General features: G+C 48.2%; 1 protein-coding gene across 1 annotated transcript in view; it reads right to left on the reverse strand.

Annotated features, from left to right (window-relative positions):
- The window catches only part of UBAC1 (UBA domain containing 1), an 819,245-nt gene that overhangs the window by 690,928 nt on the left and 104,301 nt on the right, over positions 1 to 24,016 (reverse strand). The window contains exons 2-3 of the mRNA XM_069609556.1: positions 6,268 to 6,388; positions 3,258 to 3,331 (exon numbers count right to left, since the gene is read on the reverse strand). Of these exons, the coding sequence (XP_069465657.1) occupies positions 3,258 to 3,331; positions 6,268 to 6,388 (195 nt within the window). The remainder of the gene's footprint in view (positions 1 to 3,257; positions 3,332 to 6,267; positions 6,389 to 24,016) is intronic.

Here is a 24,016-nt window from a genome sequence, read left to right on the forward strand (position 1 = left end):
ATTCATATCTAGTATTTGACTTCAAATCTATTTCTTACCAATGGCATGCCTCCTCACAGGGGTAGACATAGGTAAACACACTTTAGTAATTTTACTCATGTTTTAACATTTCTAGGATATGTGATGGAGTCCTTTCATACCACTGACCATCCACATGTTATGTTCATGACGCTCATTATGTTTATTTATAACTCAAATTCAGTTTTTAAGAGTCGTTGCTTCATCCTGCCATTGGATTTATAATGTTTACTAAACGTTCTAGTCTCCGGTTGACCTACTCTTAAGTCCATGACGTCACGTGGCGCAGACGCGTGTGAACGACATATTATTATTATCTACTTTTGATGGCTATACCATCTGAGTATTACCTCTTTATCCATCAGGACGGGCTTATGAGCTCTCTGGAATAGCCCTTGTCATCTTAGGTAGACTTAGAGTTTATTTTAGAGCCTTTACATCCTCTTAATTTTTGACTCTCTGAATGACCTTTTGTAGTCATGATGTCACGTTGCACATGCGCGTGTGTACGTCATATCATAATTTTCTTAGTGCTTTGCAACCAGAGTAAAATCTTACAGCCATTACATCCCCATTAGGGCCTAATTTTAGCTCTTTTTACTGTTCGTTGACATCGCAGTTTCAAGTTGCTGTATGAACACTAACTTGCAGCCTTTTTTAATTGTGACGTCACGCTGCGCATGCGCGATGACATCACTCTACATTATCTTGTTAGACAGCGCGATTACATTATCATTACAGGCCACTATTTATAGCGGGCATCTTGACAACAACTTTCATCCTGAATCCTTCTTCGGATGGATACGGCGGATGCTCCTGGTATTCTGCTCCCCAGCGCAAAATGTATACATAGTAAGTCTTTTTTGGTGAGGTGTTTTTACACTTTGTTATCCATATTACTGTTTACCTAGTATTCTAAATAGGATACCTTTTATCCTTAGGTTCTGTCCCTTCCAAAAAAAGACATCATAGGTCATTTCATTGCTTAGCTGCATAACTAGAACTACCCCAGAGGGATCTTTCTCTCCAGTTTGATCATCATCCTTACTAAACATCCAATTGATCACTTTGGGTAAGTTGCTTTAACTTACCTTTCTTGAAAATGATTGTTGTCCTTTTGTATCAATTAGCAACCAGATCCAATACTTTTCACTCTTTGCATAGGTTTGGTCTAGCACCATAAAAAATCTGTACAGTTGGATCCTTGAATTTCATCCTTGGGGATTTTTTACTTGAAGCAAGCAATATTATCTTAGCAGTTGCCACGATTCTTTGTAAGCCTCCCAGACTTACAAAACAGTATTCTGTCAGTTTGTATTCAACAATTAGGGATCCGTAGCGCTTTTAAGAATTTATTCAGCTATTGCTAAATTCCACTTTGAGGAGTTGTAACAAACGGGTAGCTAATAGTAGGAGCTACTTATAATAAAATTTCTTTTGAGCAAAATCCAGTTAGGATTAGGGACTACCATGAGTCCTTGTTATTAAAAGACTAAAATGGACTAAAAATGTAATAATGAGGATGTGTACACGTGTCATTAGGTTGATCATACATGTTAATATGATGTTCACAAACATATATACTGTGAATAGTGTTTGTATTGCTTTTTTTGCTTGATTGTTGAATCATATTTGTAAATAGCATGTATTAATGCTTACTATCTAAATATTCTTTTCAGATATTGTTTGAAATGTATTCATATGCCCCTGAAGAGATTGTCTCGAAACGCGTTGGGCCTCAAATAAATCAATTATGTTCTACAAGAATGCCAATTGTCTATTTATCTGATATGTATTGAATCATATGAAATATTGCCTATCGATATGAATGTAAGGATGGAAAATTACACTGATACAAACACACAAAATACAAATAAATTACCTGGACTCAATACGTTTTGAGCCTTTCGATAGTGTGCAGGGGGCGGGAGTTGCCACATTGGGAACTTATTTGTTCTTTGATTCATATTATACAACCCTTATGCCAGGGTTGGTTATCATCTCGTCTGCATCCACTTAATATTTTGCTTAAAAATATCAAAACCTCATACATTATTGGATAGAAACGGGAGTGCAGATTGATTTCTCATTTAGTTGGGTGCCAGCAAAGAAGACATCTTTAAATTGCAAAAAATCCAGAACGCGGCCGTCCGTATTGTTACAGCATGAAACGAAATGAATCTACCACCCTTGCTAGGAAGGAATTGCATTGGCTGCCTATATCAGCTAGGATTTCTTTCAAGCTATTGACTATGTCACAAGTGCATCTACGGATGTGCACCCAGCTAGGGTCTCAATTTACAAGCTATGAGAGACCTTCGATCCGCCACCACCCATCTCTTGAAAGTGGATCAGTTCAAGAGAGTGGATGGAAATGGACGTTCGTTTCCAGTTCTGGTGGCATATGCATGGAACGAATTGCCCCAAGCACTTAGAGAAGAAAATAACCACTTGGCTTTCAGAAAGTCCTTAAAAATGACACTGTTCATGTAAGCATCTGCCCACCAGTCTCTTTTTCCTGTTTGTAAGTAAGCGCCTAGATGCCTTAGGGCTTTGGGGCTATACAAGTGTTATAACATAAAATAGAAAAATGCCCTTCAGCAGCGTTTGTGTAAATATTGTGTACTGGTTACACCAAGCAGATAGCCAAAGGGACATTGGGCTTAATATTATATCATCTTACAAGTAGCTTGAGCCCAATCTCATTATGAATAGCATAACCAGGAGAGGATCCCGGAAGCACCAAACTTTCCCTGAAATAATGTGGCAGTTGCCGAGTTATGGTTGTTTTATAATGGCGGGGGCACCATTAATGTTGCTTAAAAAACTATAACTGCCAAATTATTGGTTCTTTTTTGGTTTGCTCTGCAAATACAATGTCCTAACAAAGTTTTTCTTACTGAATGTCGATTTTCATGTTTAAGGGAAACAACCATAACATTCATTTAACCAATGTTTTCCACTTACTATATATCACACATGCACATAGACACGTTATTTACAAGCCAACAAATACAAACACACACTAAAAAAAACTTAAATTAGCCACTGTGATTTGTTTTCAACTGTGGTTAAGGTGCATGGCGCTAGTTCCATTTGCAGCTTTTTAACACGTTCTCATCTGTTCATTTTTATTTCTTTTTATTTATGGGGTATTTATAATGTGCCTATACACAATGTATTTCAAGCTGCAAATTAAACGCCAGAGGAGCGGGTAAACAAAATCTGCCTGGACTTACTTTTTCTTCCGCAGACACTTCCGCCATTTTAGGAGGAGGAGGTGGAGCCCTCTTTTTTATCAACAACAAGACATCTGTAGAGGAAAAATACACGGAAGAAACATTTAAAGTTGTGTACATCTCATGACTTCTTGCCAACATAATCATTTTAGCATCTTTCAGTACTAGGGAGGACACAAAACAAGATTTTTAATAATAAAGCTATTATATGAAATCATAGTTTGCTCTTGTCTAATAACTACACTTTAATTCTAAAATAACCATTATTGAGTTAGTTAGCGTGTGGAAGCTGGAGGGCGGCATTAGTGAAAGCCGGCGAAACACCATGCTAGGTAAAAAAAAAAAAAGAAATAACACAGCAAACATTAGAAAAGGTCTACAATGCTAGATAAAAGCAATGTACTGTGGGTGGAGAAGAGAATACGCCCTACAGAAATGAACTGGAACGGGTAGCCCAAGGGATGACAGTCTATAGCAAAATACCTAAGAATAGATGGGATAAAACATTACACAATAAAACATTTCACTATGAAAAATGAACACCAAGTAGTGTGGTGGCAAGTTCACCAAACTCCCCAAGTTAAGTTGTGTGGGAAGCAAACCACCAGAGACTGGGGTGTTCAGACCGCTACCCTCAGAAGGACGGTGAGGAGTGATCCCTCCAGCTCTCTGTCCCCAGAGTGATGCGGTAAACCACCCTAGTGGGTTTCCGGATAACATTTCTCTACAGAGCACTCATACCTGAATAAACTATCTGAAACCAGACCAGTTTCCGTACCAGAACATGGACTGGGCATTAATCCGCTTAAGGTTGTTTGTGGGATAACAACGTCTGCAAATCTGATTGGGTTGACTTACCCTCAGAAAGACGAACAGCGGATACTTTGCCAAGCGTCTCCAACACCCCGGACGCTGCACCTGGCGAGGGAGACCACGGAAGCATGCAACCAGCTGAAAGGATTTCCAAGATGGTGCTGCACAGAGACAGAGCGCGGATGCTTATGAAACTTGCGGTACCTAATTACATTAAATAAGAACCCTTACTGTATAAACCAATCCTTAAAACTATTAATAAACATGATGAAAGACCCTTAAGACCACTGACGAGAAGAACCAATCCCAGATAGGGATACATGAAGTCCCAAGGAGTAACCAATCGAGGTTAGCTTTAGACCAAGCACCACAGCTAGAGAGATAAAACAAAAATCGGATAGGCGGGTTCCCTGTTTGACTTGGAGCCAAAGGAAGCAGGAGTATTTCCGAATGCTCCCTTGATACATAGGGAGACTGCGAGAAGATAGAAGTTGTCGAGAAGGGTATTTTAGAGACGGCCGCTGCCTGAGCAGGCTCAGAAAAGGCTCAGCAAGCTAGGAAGACCTGGCGAAGAGCACTTTAAGACTAGCCTTGGCAGGATGACCTGGAGGAGAAGGACTGAAACTAATTTCAGGTGACTTGAGAAAACCTTTGGGGAACTGAACGCCCATCTGGGACTTTCGAGGCATGGGGGACGGGATGCAGAATGAGCTGTACACCTGTGGCAGGAGGGTTACCATATTGTCTGCACAAAATGACTCAGATTAAATCGGTGGGTATGCCCTTTCAAATGTTCCAGGGAAAGGGTCTTGGAAAGGGGCCTGTTAAAACAAAGAAAGATGAAGAACGGCGAAGGAAGGACAAATTAGTAACAGTCTCCTACGAGGGGCTTGAAAGGAGAACAAGAGAAAGAATGCAAGAGCTGCAACCCATAAAAAGGAAAGGGCATTGTGTGAAAGCAGGAAGACGAGATGAAAGCTGGATTTTGAGTAACCACTGGAGGGGCATTTTTTCCAGAGACGGTTTGTGTTGGTAGAATAAGGGCAAACTTCTAAAGGCGAGATTTGTGAACTTTTGCTCGCCGGTCTTTTTCAAAGTTCTTTGTTTTAGCTTAGAGGAGCATGGGATGCTCAGGACCTGAGAAGTAGTTGCCCACCCATTTGGAACTTTCCTTTTCAGAATAGAAATGTGCAGGAGGGGGCAAGAGCTTTTTAGAGTAGGATTAAGAATCTTTATGTTTGCACAATAGCCTACATAAGAGGCTTAAGTGCTGTAGCAAGTTACCCATCACTTTCTTTAATCCCAACCTGAAACAAGGTTATCCAAGATCCTCCTTATGGTTTCTAGTTCCACCCATAGCACCGCTAGGCATTCATCCAAACGTTTTCCTCAAGAATCTAATAATGAAAGTGTTTGCCCAAAGTCTTGAAATGTTGGTTGTTATGCAAATCACTGATCGACCATCTTACAGTTGCTAAATCCAGAACAGTGATATGGAAAAGACAGTAAAATGATCCCAAAAAAAGAAATCAACTATAAAGTGCAGTAATTCTTGGAGCACTTCTAGTCAAATTGGAGCGCAATGAGGATTTGCTTTGTTCTTAAAGTAAAACTAAAGCATCCCGAAACACATAGCTGGAAACTTCCCCATATTTTGGGGGTGGCCTTAATACAGTTTTGGATTTTCAGCTTCTAGCACTTCACAAGCTGGACCATGCACTTCACAACTTTTTCTATTACACGTATGAGCCTACAAGTCCTAGCATGAAAAACACTGTTCACTGAACAGAAATGAATAGATAATCAGCACCTTCATTCAAAATAAAATCTACTGAATTGCTTAAGAGAACACTTCCTAAAAATTGGTAATTCTATGGAATCACATTTTAACTTGTTAAGCTCTACAGAAGGAGATGAACCACATGCAAATAAGTTTTCATTAGACTAACCCGAACTGCTAATCCACTGTGCCTCTAAGCAGTTGACTATCATGACAAAGGGCTTTTTACAGGATATGCTTATTGCTGGTCTGGGGTAGCAGATTTGCTGTTCAGGGTGCAGTTCGGTAGCGCCAGTAATAGACTTTAGAGCTTTTGTGGACAGAACCATAATAAGCATGGACAGCCTTCGAATACAAAACAGGCATTTCAAGAGGACACCGAAGGGAACCTTAAAGATGAAGCCAAAGTACTCCTACCTTTATCCTGAATGTTCTCTTCAACCACAGTCTTTGTGTCAGACAGTACTCGCTCGGACGCTGCATGAATCAGCTTATGATGGGTGACAACTTTCGGGTCTTCTAAGCTCCCTTGGACACACTAAAAAAAAAAAAAAAAAAAAAAAAAAAAAAAACAGCAATATAGGTGGACGAGAAGGGAGCAACCTTACAGAACCAAGTACACTCTAGACTGTGCTCAGGGGATACAAGAAGAAATGTGCTCTAGAGAATCTACCAAAAAGGTAGTCTTAAAAATTGTGCTTCTTGGCCCAATTAATTTAAAGGCGGATGTTAAAAAGCTGGAATTCTGATGATGCAAGTTAGGTAACTAAAAGGTCAGAAGCTGCAAAAGCACATTTCGAACTGGAACTGAACCCATAATACTGTGATGCAGGATCAACATTTCAGGTGGTTTATGATGTATCTGAAGGAGGTATGTTATTCTTTAGAATTCAAAAACAAAGAAAGTGAACAAATTCATGTTTTCCATTACGATTATCCAAAACACCAATATAGTGTGAAATGAAAAGTATTATAGATTATCCAGATTTTATATAGTTCCTTAGCACTAACCTAAGTGATGTACATGACTGAGTCTCGTGTGACAATGAGCCTTGGTGAGGTAATTGGCCTGGTGCATGTTTGGGCCTTTAATTTGGGATGGGTTTCGTAGCAGGGATGGGTCTTAGGGTGTGGATGAGCTTTGAGCAGACATGGTCCTTGGAAAAGGGATGCGTCTCGGGTGGGATATTGAGACAGGCCTAAGAAGAATGTTTGGCAAGGTTGACTTGGCTGGGGAGAGCACTGAAAGAGTGTCTCATGTACAATGTGATGATATCACAACTAGTAGAGTATAGTAAAATCAGAGTAGTACATTATAAAAGTAAACGTTAGTCACCACAGTGACTATGTTACTACTAGTCTATTGTCCCTCATCCTCTGTATTCCTGAGACTATCTGTCCACAGTTCCACAGTAGATGGGACTGGAGTGTCATTCCAGCAGAAAATAATCCATGCTCAAAATGTAGTGGATACGCACTCATATGATCATGCCCCATGCAGGCTCCACCGTCTACCCCACCAGTCCCTTTCCATCCACCTAGGCGATATGTGAATGATGTTTGATTTTATTGGGGAACGGGGATGGCATATGGGACTAGGTGTAACATGATCACTATGGTGGGCAACCTTTACGTACCTCCTACATACCGTCCCCCTTTCTCGCACTCTAAAGAAACTAAAAAGCAAAGTACACTATATGGGTGGGGGACCTACCATGATATGGTCAAACAAGTTCTGAGGGTCAGCCGAGGTATACTGGGCATCAGCCTGTGAGGTGGTATTCACGCAATAGTACCTGCAGAGGTTCAAGTATCCGCCTAGGCCATAGCATCCCAAGGGACATGTCTCTACAAAGGCTGCCTTGGCCCGAACCGCTTGTGCGTGCATGCAATTCGGTGGCGTGAGGTTCTGGAGTATATGTGTAGGAGACTTTCCAGCAAGTGCTGCCGTGCAACACTAAAAGGCATTCCAAAGAGCAGAAGTCTTGCCCAGCTGCCATCAGAGTGTGCATCTCACATTCAAGCAATGAAGGGCCCGTCTTCACCTCTTTGTTTTTTTTGGGGGGTGGGGCCAGTAGGGAAAAACATGTGGAGTGAAATCTCCAGGTTTATGCAGAACTCAAGAGACGACCTTTGGAAGGAAAGATGTATGTGTGTGTCTCAAGGACCATCTTATTCTAGTGGAATCCGGTCAACAGCTTGGATGGCATGATTGGCCAATATGACAGTCACCAGGGACGCATTCTTCAGAGAAAACAAGGTATGTCAGCTGAAGCCATGGGCTCAAAAGATTTCAGAGGCAGGGCCGCAAGAACTACATTAAGGTCTTATATAGGACGAAAGGCCTTCACTGAAGGACGCAACCTACTGAGGCCACCAGAATTCTATTAACCAGCAGATTTGACAAGGGAAGAAGAAGCTATGCTCTTATAAGTGCCAAAGGGCAGATATATCAGACAGGTGTCCAGAGAGATGCCTATTCTGCCAGGTCTGTGACAAAGGACACAACCGGGTCCAGCCCACAAGACACACGATTGATGTGGTGTGCCATGCACAAGTGACAAAAGCAAGCTCATTTGTTCTTATACTGGGCCCTAGTACTAGGCTTTCTCGCAGTCAGGATAACCTTCATGTTCCCAGTAGACTGATCTAAGCAAAGTAAGCTCAGCTCATACAGTACAGGCTGATAAATCCAGTGAATAGGCAGAGTGTTGCAGGATCCCCTGCCTCTGTTTTATCAGGTCATTGTTGACCAGAGAAATTCAGCAAGGGTGGAGGCCATTGCAAGGTCCCTAAGGTCCGAAAACCAGAACCTTGCAGGCCAGTAAGGGATCATAACAAAATATATCAAAAAGGTGCACCCCTGGACTCCTGCCACTTATTGATGACTCTATGACTCTGTGGACAAGAGGGGGGAGGGGAGGACGCATACATCTCCAGGCCCACCCAAGATATCTCCTAGAAATTTCAGCCACACTTAGAGTCTTGCAGCGTACAAGGGGCATTTTGTATTCTGGAAGAATGCAAAAGGTTCGACAGATATGCATTCCCACTGCTGAAAGAGCGGCTCTGCTACTGTGGGGTTGAGCTCCCACTTGTGGTTGTCGCAAGCTCTCCTACTGAGAGAATCTGCCTCCTCATTGATCTCCCCTGGAATGTGCAGGTCCTGGAGGAAAATATAGTTTACCAGAGCCAACTCCCATGTTTCGACCATCAGAAGGGCCAACTGCAATGAATTGGTGCCCCCCTGCTTGTTCAAATAAAAACATGGTGATCATATTTTTGGTCAGGATCTGAACTACCTGCCCTGCAATGTTGACCAGGAAAGCTTTCAAGGGATAAAAAAAAAAAAAAAAAGAAAAAGCGCATGGTGTTCAATGTAGTTGAGGTGCCTTGCCAACTACTCCAGGGACCATACCCAATGCACCTCCAGCCCACTCTGGGTTGCACACCACCAATGAAGGGATGGGTTTGTTGCGATTGTCACTAAGGCAGTGGGGTCCACAAAGGGTACTTCAAGCTAGGATTCTCAGGGAAGTTTCACCAGCAGAGATCTTTTTGCCGGATCCCAAGACAGTAACAGTCAAGTTTATCTTGCGCCACTGGCGGCCTTCCTTAGGTCGAATAAGGGTGCATCATCAATGAGATGACAATGAGTGGCCACTCAATCCTTGGTCTTGAGCTGAGGTGTAGATTACTTTTTCTGCACTGCCATGTTGATGCCCTAGAAGGCTGTTAGCCTCCGCCCTGTTAATGCTGCCATCTTTTGCTGAACTGACCCCCACACCTGGGCACTAGGGCATTGTTGAACTTCTGCCTCAGGTTATTTAGGAATATTTCGTAAGATCCTGTTTTTCTGTTTAGGGGGCATTTACAATTTTTGATGACTTCTTTTGCTGTTGCCCCCTCTCTTTCGCAGCAGCTTGCCTCACCATGGGGTGGGGGATAACCTCAATGTGACTACTGCTCAGGATATTCAGAGCATTTTTACACTCCACATCACTTTGATCCAAACTTAGACGCGACACTGCTGGAAGCGGCAGCTCAATCTCATTTGCTAGCAGAGTGACTACACCACCCCTAGCCACTGCAGGGGTTTTAGCCCATCTCTCAGTGTTTGCGGTATGGAATAGGTTTAATCTGGTTTACCAGAGTACCTCTTATTCATAATAGATGCTGTAACAAAACCGTCCAAATAATCTACTTACCACTCCGGTCCTTCAAGATCTGCCTTACCTCACATATTTCAAAATTGAGGGATTCATACCCTCTATCCATTGTGTCTAACAGTCGCCCATTGTGTCTAACAGTCGCGTCAGGACAGGGAAGGATAGCAAATCCACCACTGTATTATCCAACCCGTTCCTGGGCGGCCCACCAGCACAGAAGGGTGGATCATTTGTCAGATGCCCATGAACACAGGCTGAATCGACTTTTGGCAAAACCACCTCATTCAGGTATACACACCCAGACCTTTCCTTATCATCATCCTCCTTTTTTGTACAAGTAAGGCTGCACAGGCGAGCATTCTGCATCACATTTAAAAAATAACACAGGATCTGGCAGGTGCAACATGATTCTGTAAAATCCATGGGGTTAGATGAAGATTCCGGTATTACTCATTGATAAGATTTAAAGTCCAGTGAGAGTGTAACACGTTTCCCCAGTTCATGTGAAATGACTGGGGCTAACATTGAAACATCGGATACCAAGTCTACGTCCAGCCCCGATTCCAACGGAACCATGGCCAGCATGTTGTAATCTTGAGAGTACCTGGTCCAATTTTCCAGTACAAATCGTAAACGCATCCCCCATTTTTTGAGACGCGGAAACTGAATAACTCGGAACACCCGACCCCGGTTACCTTCAGACGAAGACTCCAGCACAACCATTGACACTATCTGGCAACAGGAGGGTACCACCGAGACGAGCATCCAATACTTTTAGATCTAACTGCGGGGGGTCTTTCCTCCCTCCCCTGCGCTTCCCACATAGGGCTCCTCTCCAGTATAGTTTTTGAAGTAGATGGTGTAGCTAGTGCAATTGCACCCACCCTATGCTAGGAGGTGAACATAGGGGGTGTATATCAGCAACAACCCCATACTTCTTAACATGGCCATCATAGAACCCCCTGTAGCCGGAGTTAATTCCCACTCTGCCATAGCTCAAAGGGATTAAACCCTGTAGACACCGGAGTCAGCATGGTATGTGTACGAGAGCAGAATCACAAGCAGCAGGGCACTGCTCAATGGTAACCAAATAAGACAATCCGGGGAAGGAGAGTACAGTAAATGACCTACCATTTTTCCTTGTTTGTCCCTCTGACTCAAACAGCCAAATTAAAAGGAAAGAAAGGGCGCCGCTCCCCGGTCGCTCGCCGGATTGCCGAGACTGCACACCTCTACGATTAGGGGAGGTTTTAAAGCAAGTCCTCCTGCTCGTAGCCCAAAGCACAAGTAACAGCAACTGTAGACAGACTGTGAGCAGAAAATCAGTCGAGAACGCAGACTGCACACCTCTCAAATGTACCCTCTGTTTGTGTTATAGCTTCCAGGGTGTAGAAGATTCACTATAAGGCTGGGAGGTTTCCAGGGGTTCTGTTCTGGTAGGAAAGGAAGCTTCCTCAAAGGCTTTTGATCTCCCTTCAACCAGGGCCCCATCCTCAGGAACCTGTTGATTGTCAGAATTTTCCATCAGTCATTTCCCCCCAGGACATTTCAGACCCGGGTGTTGGGTGGGATAGGGGTCGGGGGGTGGGGACAAGGGGGGACATGGTTCTGTGAAGCACGATTAGGTTGAGGGCTCGACTTGCAAATTATTTGCAGCCTTATGTGCCTCTTGTGGGTTCCTGTGAGTGGAGAAGCGTTTTAAAATGGCTGCCTTATAGGTGGACCATTTGCAATTATCCTGGTCTTCCAGTCCCGCAAAGAAACTGGCGTATTCTGGGGAAGATGTTCATTTCACAAACTCCATGCAGTTGACATTTTTGATTTCAAATGATGTCATCATTTGATCATAATGTTCTAAGTGCTCCCACACCGAATATTTTGCATTCTTGTCAAATGGGGTCATGATGCTCTTTATGGCCGTAATCTTCCTGATTGGGTCATTATCAAAACCCTTTCTCTGTTTCATATTTTGTTTTTGCCCTTGAACCTCCATCCATTCACCCCGAGACTCAGTGCTGCTATTTGAACTCCAGTCTCCTAAGCGCTCCCCAGCTCTATGAGATTGGGAACCTCGCAGAATGATAGGACCTGGACTCCTCCTTTTGCCTGTGTTGCTGTTAACTCTCAAGGTCTCTTTCCCTGTTGTCACCTTTTGGCGCAGTAGTCTCTTCTTCTGACGGTGACCAATGTGTACTATCCCTCGTTCCAGATAGTCTGGGGGAGTCCACACCTTCACCTGAACCTGTGGAGATTTTTAAAATGCCCTTTCTAGGCTGAAGGTTTGATTTTTCTCTTTCAACGATGCAGATTAGGTGTTCTCTTTGCAATAATATTTTCTGTAAAACTAACTCCGATTTTCTCACCATATGAGTTTTCAGCGTCAGAAGTACTCACAGGATTTTTTGTCTGCCATGGCACACTGGTCTGGCTTTTTCTTTGGTAGAGGTAAACGTTCATCAATATCAGTCAAGGACTGGCCTTCCAGATCAGTCTAGCTAGGTTTAGGTGAGGCCACCTGCCTCATGTTTACCTGTTCTCTAGAAGTGGTATGCATGCGGTCAGTTCCAGTCTGTACCTGGGAGTTTGCAAGTAACTGGCATGAGCTCCTTGATGGGAAGGGCCCTATGCCATACCCTGATTGGTTTGGGGTATGGCAATTTCTCTTCAACTAATTGCAGCCGGAAATATAAATTAGCCATAAATCTAGCAATTAGAATTTGTTCCTCACAAATATTTTGGGTCATGTAGAGTCCCTCTAAAGCTTATGAAACATCCCACCTTTTAACCAAATGTCAGTGCCTACTGATATCACCTCGTGTACCATTCTGGCTTGCCAGCCCCTAATGTCCATATATAAATAGTTTCCTGGCCTCTTCCATTCAATGGCCCTCATTTTAAACGTGGCTTTTTGCAACTTTATAATCTCTTTCTATACAGGAACAAAGACCTTGCACTTTATGTCTGCTAGATTTCACAATCAATACCCAATCAGATCACTTTTGCATTCCTCTGTACACCTCCCCGATTCTCAGAGGTCAAGCCAACAGTGGTAACTTTAACATTGCATTACCAGGAAGACTATATATTTATTACAGAATAGGGACATTTACATTTTTATAATATCAAAATCACGCCACCTCACTCCATGGCCTAAATGCTTTTCTTGCCTAATCATTTCTTTTACACAAAGTGAAAACACTAGTTGCTTCAGGATAACACAATTCACAAGCTCATTAGTCCCACAACAAGTACAGTCAACACTTTGCTTGGGGTTCACTTTTAATAGCATGCAGCACCTTGAAACATGACAGCATCATAAGCTAGACACCCCACTTGATATGAAGTTTAATTAAACTAAGATGGAACACTGTCTTGGCAAAAACAATTTCACATATACAGGACTCTGTCTTTTTAATCTTCATGTGCACTTGGAAAGCTAGCAGTTTTGTATAACTTAATCACATGTAAAAAGAATTTTGACTGGCGCTGCACTCTAAGCAATGCTGACAATGTTATAGCACAATACCTTTTCAGAATAAAAACTTCTAATTTATGTTTGAAACCCTTTTTCTATCACCCCTGCAAGGCAAAATCTCCCTTCTCTAAGGTGCCACTTTCTTACTTTCAGTAGAAGGTATGTTTTTAAATCAGTGACTCCACTCTGTTTAACTTTGGGAAGACCCTGTTCTGCCCCAGCACAGAAAAAACACTCAGGTATTCAGTTAATCATTTGGAACCCCTCTGCTTTAAGGCAGGGTTCATGTGAATGGGAAGCAGTAGGGAATTTCATTTTTAATGCACCCCCCGCCTTTTAGGGAATTTTGGGGTTGGCCAAAATAAATAGGAGTACCCATTTACTTTTCATACTATATTATTATCCACACTGGGAGCGATATTGTTAATTTCAAATTTCAACAAAATCACCCCATGTACTTTTGCTATGTGGGAATGAATTAAATTATTGTTTAGTAAAAATACTAAGGACCTGCTTCATATGCCCGCCCAATCAATAATGAGAAAACTAATCAATGAAACAAACCCCCATACCAGACTGGATTTGATTGAGGAAGTTTACTTAAATAAATATCTCTGGGTTTGTGCTCAGGAAAAAGGACATCAAAGCTCAGGTCATCTTCCAGGTACAGGACAGGGAATATCAGAATCCAACATCAGTCATGGATATTCTCCAGGGTCAATCATTTTGTTTCTCATTGGTCATTGATCCCAGCCTCTTTTCATTCTTCCCAGGCCTCCTCCAGCAACTTTGGTCAGCAGTTCCAACTTGGATGAAACCATGCAGCCCTCTCCATGACTCACATTGTGCGACTTCTTATAAACCCATAATCACATGTCCAAATTATGATGTGCCAGCTTATTGGCCCTTATTTGGTATTGGACCATGATGCTCCACCCCCTTAACGCAGGCCTGGCCCCTTTTCTTTTGATTAGTACCTTCAGTTACCAAGCCCAAATTCAGGGTGGGATCCATCCAACCCCATGAATTTCCATTTCTACACCTTTCAGTTTTTCACTTCAAAAACTACAACATGACAAACATGTTTTACTTTATAGTTCATTATACATAAGATCGCTGAACCCCGTTGGAAACCTAACTCCACAGTCTGAGGTAGACCATAAATATGTATACACAAAGGAGAAAGAGTGTAAAACCTTAATCTATTGGATTACTCATCTGTTTTAGAGGAGATGATTAGTAGTTACCCATACCTATTAGTCCTGACATAATGGACTTGGATTATAACACAATTTTAACATTAGATGCTTTTAATTTTTATATTCAAAACTTAATAAAACATTGTTAGAACAACTTGTTTTAAAACACTGTGTCACCCAGGATTATGACATATGTTGATAATCGACACGTTGTGTAAATGTCTAGCGGATGTGTATTGTTGTGTTTATGAAATTGTTGACGTTGTAAAAAAGTTGGTGGTATATTTTCCCATTAGATTGGTGTTATACCCACCATGTGGGTCATAATCTTGGGCGACACAAAGTGTTTTAAAACAAGTTGTTCTAACAAAGTTTTGAATATAAAAATTAAAAAGATCTAATGTTAAAATTGTGTTATAATCCAAGTCCATTATGTAAGGACTAATAGGTATGGGTGACTACTAAGTAATCCAATAGATTAACAGGCCGATTCATGGAATAATTAGCGCGGCGCAAGTGGGCAAAAACGTGCGAATCGCAGTGGAATAGCGAAAATCGCAATGCAATTGCGAAAATCGCACGAAAAGCAGCGCACGTCAATTCATGGAAGGCCGTGCGCGAGAAAACCAGCGGATGTGCGATAAAAAAGTGCGCGGCGCACGTTGGCGCACAAGCCATCTAACAGCGTGCGCCAGGTCACAGCGAAAATCGCACAGGCCACAGCGAAATTCGCACATAGCGCGGCGCACGCAACAAAAGTAGGCGGAACACGGGCGTAACACTCGGAATGGGGAACAACTTGCCAAAACGTGGGCGTCACGGGGGAAGTACAGGGCACAAGTGCGCGGAACGCCCACACGCTCGCCTACAACACGTATTCATGGAATAGAATAGGGCAAAAAAGCGCACGCTCAAACCAGCGCACAGGCACAAACACGACCGCCACAAGAAAGCAGGCGGTAGCGTCTCTGCGGCTGTAAGAAATGTGCGCCAAAAGGTGCGCCAACAAATAGCACCTATATACTGCCATGATGAATGTCCCATACTGTGGCCCTCCAGGAAAAATGACGTGCAAAGGGGTACCCACAAACACGGACACCCGCTGACAAAAAATACGTGTGCGTGTATACCGGGGTGCGCGGGAAGTCTAACACGCGATTTCAGCAGGGTACGTGCATCACAGGGGTTCGCGTGAAGTTATTCACGCGATCGGGCCTGGGGGAGCGGGCTACGTGTATTTCAGGGGTTCGCGTGAAGTTTCACACGCGATCGGGCCTGGGGGAGCGTGCTACGTGTATTTCAGGGGTTCGCGTGAAGTTCCTCACGCGATCGGGCCTGGGGGAGCGGGCTACGTGTATTCCAGGGGTGCGCGTGAAGTTCCACACGCGAATAGCTGGGCGCGTGTATTTCAGGGGTGCGCGGGAAGTTCCACACGCGAATAGCCTGGGGGCGCGTGTATTCCAGGGGTGCGCGGGAAGTTCCACACGCGAATAGCCTGGCCGCGTGTATTTCAGGGGTGCGCGGGAAGTTCCACACGCGAATAGCCTGGGCGCGTGTATTTCAGGGGTGCGCGGGAAGTTCCACACGCGAATAGCCTGGGCGCGTGTATTTCAGGGGTGCGCGGGAAGTTCCACACGCGAATAGCCTGGGCGCGTGTATTTCAGGGGTGCGCGGGAAGTTCCACACGCGAATAGCCTGGGCGCGTGTATTTCAGGGGTGCGCGGGAAGTTCCACACGCGAATAGCCGGGGCGCGTGTATTTCAGGGGTGCGCGGGAAGTTCCACACGCGAATAGCCTGGGCGCGTGTATTTCAGGGGTGCGCGGGAAGTTCCACACGCGAATAGCCTGGGGGCGCGTGTATTTCAGGGGTGCGCGTGAAGTTCCACACGCGAATAGCCTGGGCGCGTGTATTTCAGGGGTGCGCGGGAAGTTCCACACGCGAATAGCCTGGGCGCGTGTATTTCAGGGGTGCGCGGGAAGTTCCACACGCGAATAGCCTGGGCGCGTGTATTTCAGGGGTGCGCGGGAAGTTCCACACGCGAATAGCCGGGGCGCGTGTATTTCAGGGGTGCGCGGGAAGTTCCACACGCGAATAGCCTGGGCGCGTGTATTTCAGGGGTGCGCGGGAAGTTCCACATGTGATTTGACAGTGTGGGTCCTCCCAGGTGTACCCTGTACACCCTCCACGGCCCCTGCAGGCAGCCCACACCACAGGGGACTACCCTGCATCCCTGGTCATGTCCCGCATGCAGCCCACCCACCATGGGCATGCCCCCCAGCAAAGGCACATGTCTCCTTGAACTAATGAACACCAACTCATGTCCCCTTGCACCCCCACCCCCCAGCACTGTGGGGCACCTGCCAGCAGGCCCCCACCCATGTCCAACTCATGTCCCCCACCACCCCCACCCCCCAGCCACCAGGGTCACCCTCCACCAGGCCCCCACTCATGTCTCCCACCACCCCCAAACCCCAGCAGTGCAGGGTCACCCTCCACCAGGCCCCCACTCATGTCTCCCACCACCCCCACCCCCCAGCCACCAGGGGCACCCTCCACCAGGCCCCCACTCATGTCTCCCACCACCCCCAAACCCCAGCAGTGCAGGGTCACCCTCCACCAGGCCCCCACTCATGTCTCCCACCACCCCCAAACCCCAGCAGTGCAGGGTCACCCTCCACCAGGCCCCCACTCATGTCACCCACCACCCCCACCCCCCAGCCACCAGGGGCACCCTCCACCAGGCCCCCACTCATGTCTCCCACCACCCCCACACCCCAGCAGTGCAGGGGCAGCCTCCACCAGGCCCCCACTCATGTCACCCACCACCCCCACCCCCCAGCCACCAGGGGCACCCTCCACCAGGCCCCCACTCATGTCTCCCACCACCCCCAAACCCCAGCAGTGCAGGGTCACCCTCCACCAGGCCCCCACTCATGTCTCCCACCACCCCCAAACCCCAGCAGTGCAGGGTCACCCTCCACCAGGCCCCCACTCATGTCTCCCACCACCCCCAAACCCCAGCAGTGCAGGGTCACCCTCCACCAGGCCCCCACTCATGTCACCCACCACCCCCACCCCCCAGCCACCAGGGGCACCCTCCACCAGGCCCCCACTCATGTCTCCCACCACCCCCAAACCCCAGCAGTGCAGGGTCACCCTCCACCAGGCCCCCACTCATGTCTCCCACCACCCCCACCCCCCAGCCACCAGGGTCACCCTCCACCAGGCCCCCACTCATGTCTCCCACCACCCCCACCCCCCAGCCACCAGGGGCACCCTCCACCAGGCCCCCACTCATGTCTCCCACCACCCCCACACCCCAGCCACCAGGGGCACCCTCCACCAGGCCCCCACTCATGTCACCCACCACCCCCACCCCCCAGCAGTGCAGGGTCACCCTCCACCAGGCCCCCACTCATGTCTCCCACCACCCCCAAACCCCAGCAGTGCAGGGTCACCCTCCACCAGGCCCCCACTCATGTCTCCCACCACCCCCAAACCCCAGCAGTGCAGGGTCACCCTCCACCAGGCCCCCACTCATGTCTCCCACCACCCCCAAACCCCAGCAGTGCAGGGTCACCCTCCACCAGGCCCCCACTCATGTCTCCCACCACCCCCACCCCCCAGCCACCAGGGGCACCCTCCACCAGGCCCCCACTCATGTCTCCCAGCACCCCCACCCCCCCAGTCACCAGGGGCAGCCTCCACCAGGCCCCCACCCATGTCTCCCACCACCCCCACCCCCCCAGCACTGTGGGGCACCTGCCAGCAGGCCCCCACCCATGTCCAATCCATGCCCCCCTGCACCTGGGTCCCAACATTCCCCAATCATGTCCGTAATGCCCATCCTCCCCTGCCAAAAGGCCCAACCAACTATCACACCCACCCACATATCAAAGGCAATTACATGTTACACCCCCAATTTAAATAATGCAATTGAACACATGTCTGTCACACACAATGGCTGCAAGTGAATGACAAAACACCCAACATGACATGCCTGAAAGCAATGAGATGATACGACACATTGAAGAATAAAAAAATAATATGTATTGAACAGCAAGTAGAATGGAAATGAAATAAGAAAAAACACAAAGCAAATCAAACAAAACAAGATGAATGTCCAAGAAAATAATCTGAAAAATTAAAATAAGCCACTGAAGAACCATGAAGAAGATCATCCTGGGTCCATGAGCCCAACCAAATTAAACCTAACTATGACTACTAACTAAAAACTGAACTATATACAAAAAAGTGGTGCATTGTCCAATCGCAACCAAAAAAAAATTCAAAAAAACAAAGGAAACCTAACCCTAACTATACAACTATATACAAAGGCAGCGGGCTATTCGGACGGCTCACTGGTTGTTGTCATGGGCCAGGGCATCATCGAACTCCTGGTCAATGGCTTGGAGGCGGGCATGTTCCCTGGCCCCGAGGTCCCGCAGGGATAACGCAGTGTCAAGCTCAAACTCCCTGCGAAGACCCTCGAGGCACTCAGCCCGCCTCAGCGCCCTCCGCATGGAGTCCTCCGCCCTGACCATCGTGAGCCGTTCCTCCTCTGCCCGCTGCCGCTCCGCACCTATCCGCTGGCACAACCGCTCCCACACGGAAGCCACTCCCATTCCAGGGTTCTCCTGCCCTCCGGCCGATGCCTGCACCCCTGATGTTGCTGGCCCCGAGCCATGATGCCTCCCACGTTGAGCCTGCTGCTGCCTCCGACGCAACTGCCTGTGCCAGCACGACGGCATCCAGGCTGATGGAAACCACCGACGCCGTCGTGCACGTGCCCTGCCCGATGATGCCGTCACATCCTCCATCTGCTGGGGTCCAGTTGCTGTGGTGTCCACCCCTGCTGGATCTCTGACTCCCGACTGTGGCAGGGATGGGATCCCCACCGAGCTGGCTGCATTGGTCGGGGCAGGTCCACAGGGGGCCCTGGTGGCATCTGGGCTGGAAGACGGCAAGGAGAACGACTGGTGGATAGCCTGCACAGAGGAGGAGAGGGCCGCCACATTGGCCAACACATGCAGGAAACCCCCGAACATGGCCGATCCCAATTGGGCCACGTCGGCACGGTGCACTTCGTGATGACGTGCGTGCTCCTCCCGGGAAGCACGCACGGCATCACGAATCACAGCCGTGCGCATCGCGACCCCAATCAGGACCTTCTCCGCACGGCCAGGGGTTCCCACGTCCGCGGGTGCAGGGGAGTCAGGTGACATGGACATCCCCTCTACCTGCGGACAGGCCTGGGACGGGGCATCCCTGCTGGTGCATGGTGGTGCACTCACAGGGTCAGGGACAGCGACATGCACAGGCCCCTCCACGGTGACCTGTGCTGCCTCCTGCCCCTGGCCCTGGACTGCACCACTTGCACCAGCAGGGATGCCCCCACCAGGCCCCATGTGTGCCCCAGTGGCGGCCTCCTCCTCCTCTGTGCAAACCACCAACCTGGATGGCTCCTCACCGTCTCCCACCGTAGCAGGCCCCTGTGGGGGCTCACCCACCCCTTCCGCTGCAGCCGTGGGGGCATCCCCGCCGCCTTGCTCCACAGCGCCGTCTCCGCCCTCTTCTTCACTAGCCGCTGCGTAGAGGGAGACAAAGAACACAAGCATCAGGGCACTGTACAATGGTCCCCTAGACAGGAAGCAATAGCAGATGAGCACCACTGTCAAAGTACACTTCCATCATGTCCCTCCACAACACATGGGTCAGTCCAGGCAAAACACACACAGTAACAGGCATGGTGCATGCCATGGACATTTCCATGCATGTCCAATGGACTCTTGAAACATTCAATGATATGTAACTCACATGCATCATGGCTCATGCCTATCACATGCACACACTTCACCTCAGTCACATCCATCTGGCCCCAAACACACCAAACACAGCGGATACAAGGGTAATTTGGCTGCTTTACTGAATCTGTGCATTGTCACACACATGTGTCATGCATCCATGGCATGCACAAGTCACAGACACGCAGGTCAGGCACACAGACATGGCTACCATATATGTACCTGGCATCAGCACCCATCCCTCACCCCCACCCATGTCCAGGTACAGAGACTGGCATGCTCTCATGTTCAAAATCTGCATAGGGCTCCCCATGCGGCATTTCAACACATGCAACAACCATGTGCATCACACATCACTGGTCGCACATGCATTACCATGATGTCCCTGCACACATACATGCATACATGGCCTATGGCACACATACAGGCAAGTATCATAGAACCAGCACACCGCAACATGCCCTGTCTCACACAGTAATGCATGGACACTTACCGCTCAACTCCAGACGGGCCTCCCTCTCAAGGATCTGGGCGTGGAGCGCTGGGCGTACGCGTTCCAGGACCCTCATCTGGATGGAACTCATGCGGCCCCGGCCCCCCTCCACGAGGCGCCGGACCTTCACAAGGGTCCTGGACCTCAAGTCCTCCCAGCGCTTCTTGATCTTCAGGACGTCGCGGGTTGCCACCCCCTCCGCGTTGATGGCAACCACACAGTCGGCCCAGATCCTCTGCCGTCCTTCCTTGCTGGCGCGGGACGATCCAAAGAGGGCATCATACTGCCCCAGGACATGCTCCACCAGGACACCAACTTCGGTGACAGTGAAGCTGGTGCCCCTCTGCCCCTCTGGCCTGGGGTTGCCACTGGTGCCAGATGTGGAAGTGCCCGACATGGCAACCCCAGAGGCAGGTGTGGGTGGGCAACTGGGTCCTGGGGCTGGGCTGTGGAGCGATGTAATCCCAGTCGGGAGTCTTCAGTTCCAGCAGGGGTGGACACAGCAACTGGACCCCTTCAGATGGCTGATGTGCAGGCACCAAATGGCAGGGCACGGTGGCAGCAGGCAGGCAGCAGCAGATGGCACGTGGGAGGCTGCTCGGGGCACTGGGGGGCAGTAACTCGGCCTTCTGGGCAGGAGCGTGGTCTTCCGTGTGTTTTCGCGTGGCCAGCTTGATACGGAGTGATTTGGCACGTGAAAATCCTGCACGTCAGCGTGAAATCCGAGGAAAGGCCCTCAGCGCGTAAGCGCGTCAGCACGCATACGCGATTCTATTGTACCAGAGTCCCTCAGCGCGTACGCGCGTCTGTGACGTGACCCGCACGGGTGTTCCCCACTCAGCACGTGATGACGGGGCACACGTGGAGATACTGCACGTCAGAGTGTCATCGCGTGTAATTGGACAAAAGTGCGCGTACACGCGATTGGCCTATGTACGTGTATTTAATGGGTGCGCGGGCACTTACACACGCAAGTACGTCAGCGAACCTGTATCCCGTGGTGCGTGTGAATTTCCACACGCTATTGGACTGGGAACTGGATTCCAGGGGTGCGCGGGTCACACGCTGTATCCCGTGGTGCGTGTGAATTTCCACACGCTATTGGACTGGGAACTGGATTCCAGGGGTGCGCGGGTCACACGCTGTATCCCGTGGTGCGTGTGAATTTCCACACGCCATTGGACTGGGAACTGGATTCCAGGGGTGCGCGGGTCACACGCTCGCCTAGAACACGCGCAAAGCATAAATTTGCGGACTTTAACAATAACAAGCTCAGACGCCAGGATGAACATACCGTTCCTAGCAGCAGTGGCAGTGGGCTACCAAAGGAGGAGGAGGAGGATAGTCAGGGCCAGAATATTCACACCCAGAACCAGCCTTTTCGGGATGCCTGATGACCAGGTGTATGGGAGGTACAGGTTTCCACCACACATTATACTGGACCTGGTGAGTGAGTGGGAGGATGACCTCACATCACCCACCCTGTGCTCCCAAGCACTCAGCCCCCTGGAGAAGGTCCTCAATGTACTGCACTTCTTAGCCACTGGATCATTTCAGCGGACAAGTGCCATAGTGGGTGGGGTGTCACAGGCCACCCAGTCATGCTGCCTACACCAGGTCTTGAACATCATCACTGCACGCCCATCAGTCCGCAGGCACATATACCTGCCCAGAACACCTGCAGAAAGGCATGCTGCCGCCCTGGATTTTTACGCTGTGGCACAATTCCCCAAAGTGCTAGGTGCCATCGACTGCACCCATGTGGCTCTACGTCCCCCCAGGGCATCTGAGCACATCTATAGGAACCGCAAGCACTGGCATTCCATCAACGTGCAGTTAGCATGTAATGCCAAGGGAATCATCACCTCAGTATATGCCAACTATCCCGGCTCCACCCACGACAGCTTCATTTACCGAATGTCCACCCTAAGCCGGGACCTAGAAGCTGGGCGGCATGGCGATACATGGCTGCTTGGTGAGTATGTATGCCACTGCACATGCATGCATGTTGGATACTGAGCAAGGTCACAACCCCACCAATGATACCAATCACCACCTCCACAGGGGACAGTGCCTACCCTCTCAGCCCCCACATGATGACGCCAATTCGGAACCCCACCACGCCACCCCAGGTAAGATATAACACAGCCCACATTACAACCAGGGGCATAGTGGAGCGCACATTCGGAGTGCTAAAGTCACGCTTTCGCTCCCTTGACCGTTCTGGCGGGCAGCTGTTATACGCTCCCCCAGTAGTGTGCAGGATCATAGTGGCAGCATGTGTCCTGCACAACGTTGCAACACGCCGGGGCCTGGCCGTGGACATGGTGGTGGCCCCACATCCCCAACCACATGCACAGCCGCTGCGCATGGGAGGGGAAAGGGCACGGGGGGAGGCAGCCCGTACACAGCTAGTGGCTAATTACTTCACATAGAAATCACACCCCTGTGGAGTGCACACTGCCCTGGCACATTCCATCTGACAATCAATGATGACTCAACCTGACACTGATCCTGAATGTCTGGAGAATGAACCGGGAATACCATGTCAGCCTGAGATTGTTCACCTGGAAGTGTCACAATGTGTGCATCCCTACCCACACAGACACCACCAATGCAGTTTTGTGAAGTTACACATTGAAGCAGCTAAAATGAATACCCACTTGCAAAATGCAACAAGAGGACAGTGCCATGTCAGCCAACCCAACCCCAGCACCGCCACACGACACACCGTGCCATGTCATGTTAATTGCAGGTAAACAAAGTAATCCCCACAACATGACATCAGTCTCACTATGTACAGTGGCACTATTATAAACCTGCAACACCTGAAATGCTCACAGCAATGCCGGACCAACAACATACTTGAGCACGTAGTACCATTAACATGACATCACAAATGTTACATATTAGTAGTCTCACCACCTGGAAATGCCTGCACTCCCACCACTACCAACTGTGCAGTGTTGTCGCCATGTAGAGTTGTAGGTGCACTGCTGCCAACATGGACCCCATCTCCAGACTA

Source organism: Ambystoma mexicanum, chromosome 8 (genome assembly GCF_040938575.1).
Source record: "Ambystoma mexicanum isolate Mex_15411 chromosome 8, UKY_AmexF1_1, whole genome shotgun sequence".
Taxonomy (NCBI): Eukaryota; Metazoa; Chordata; class Amphibia; order Caudata; family Ambystomatidae; genus Ambystoma; species Ambystoma mexicanum.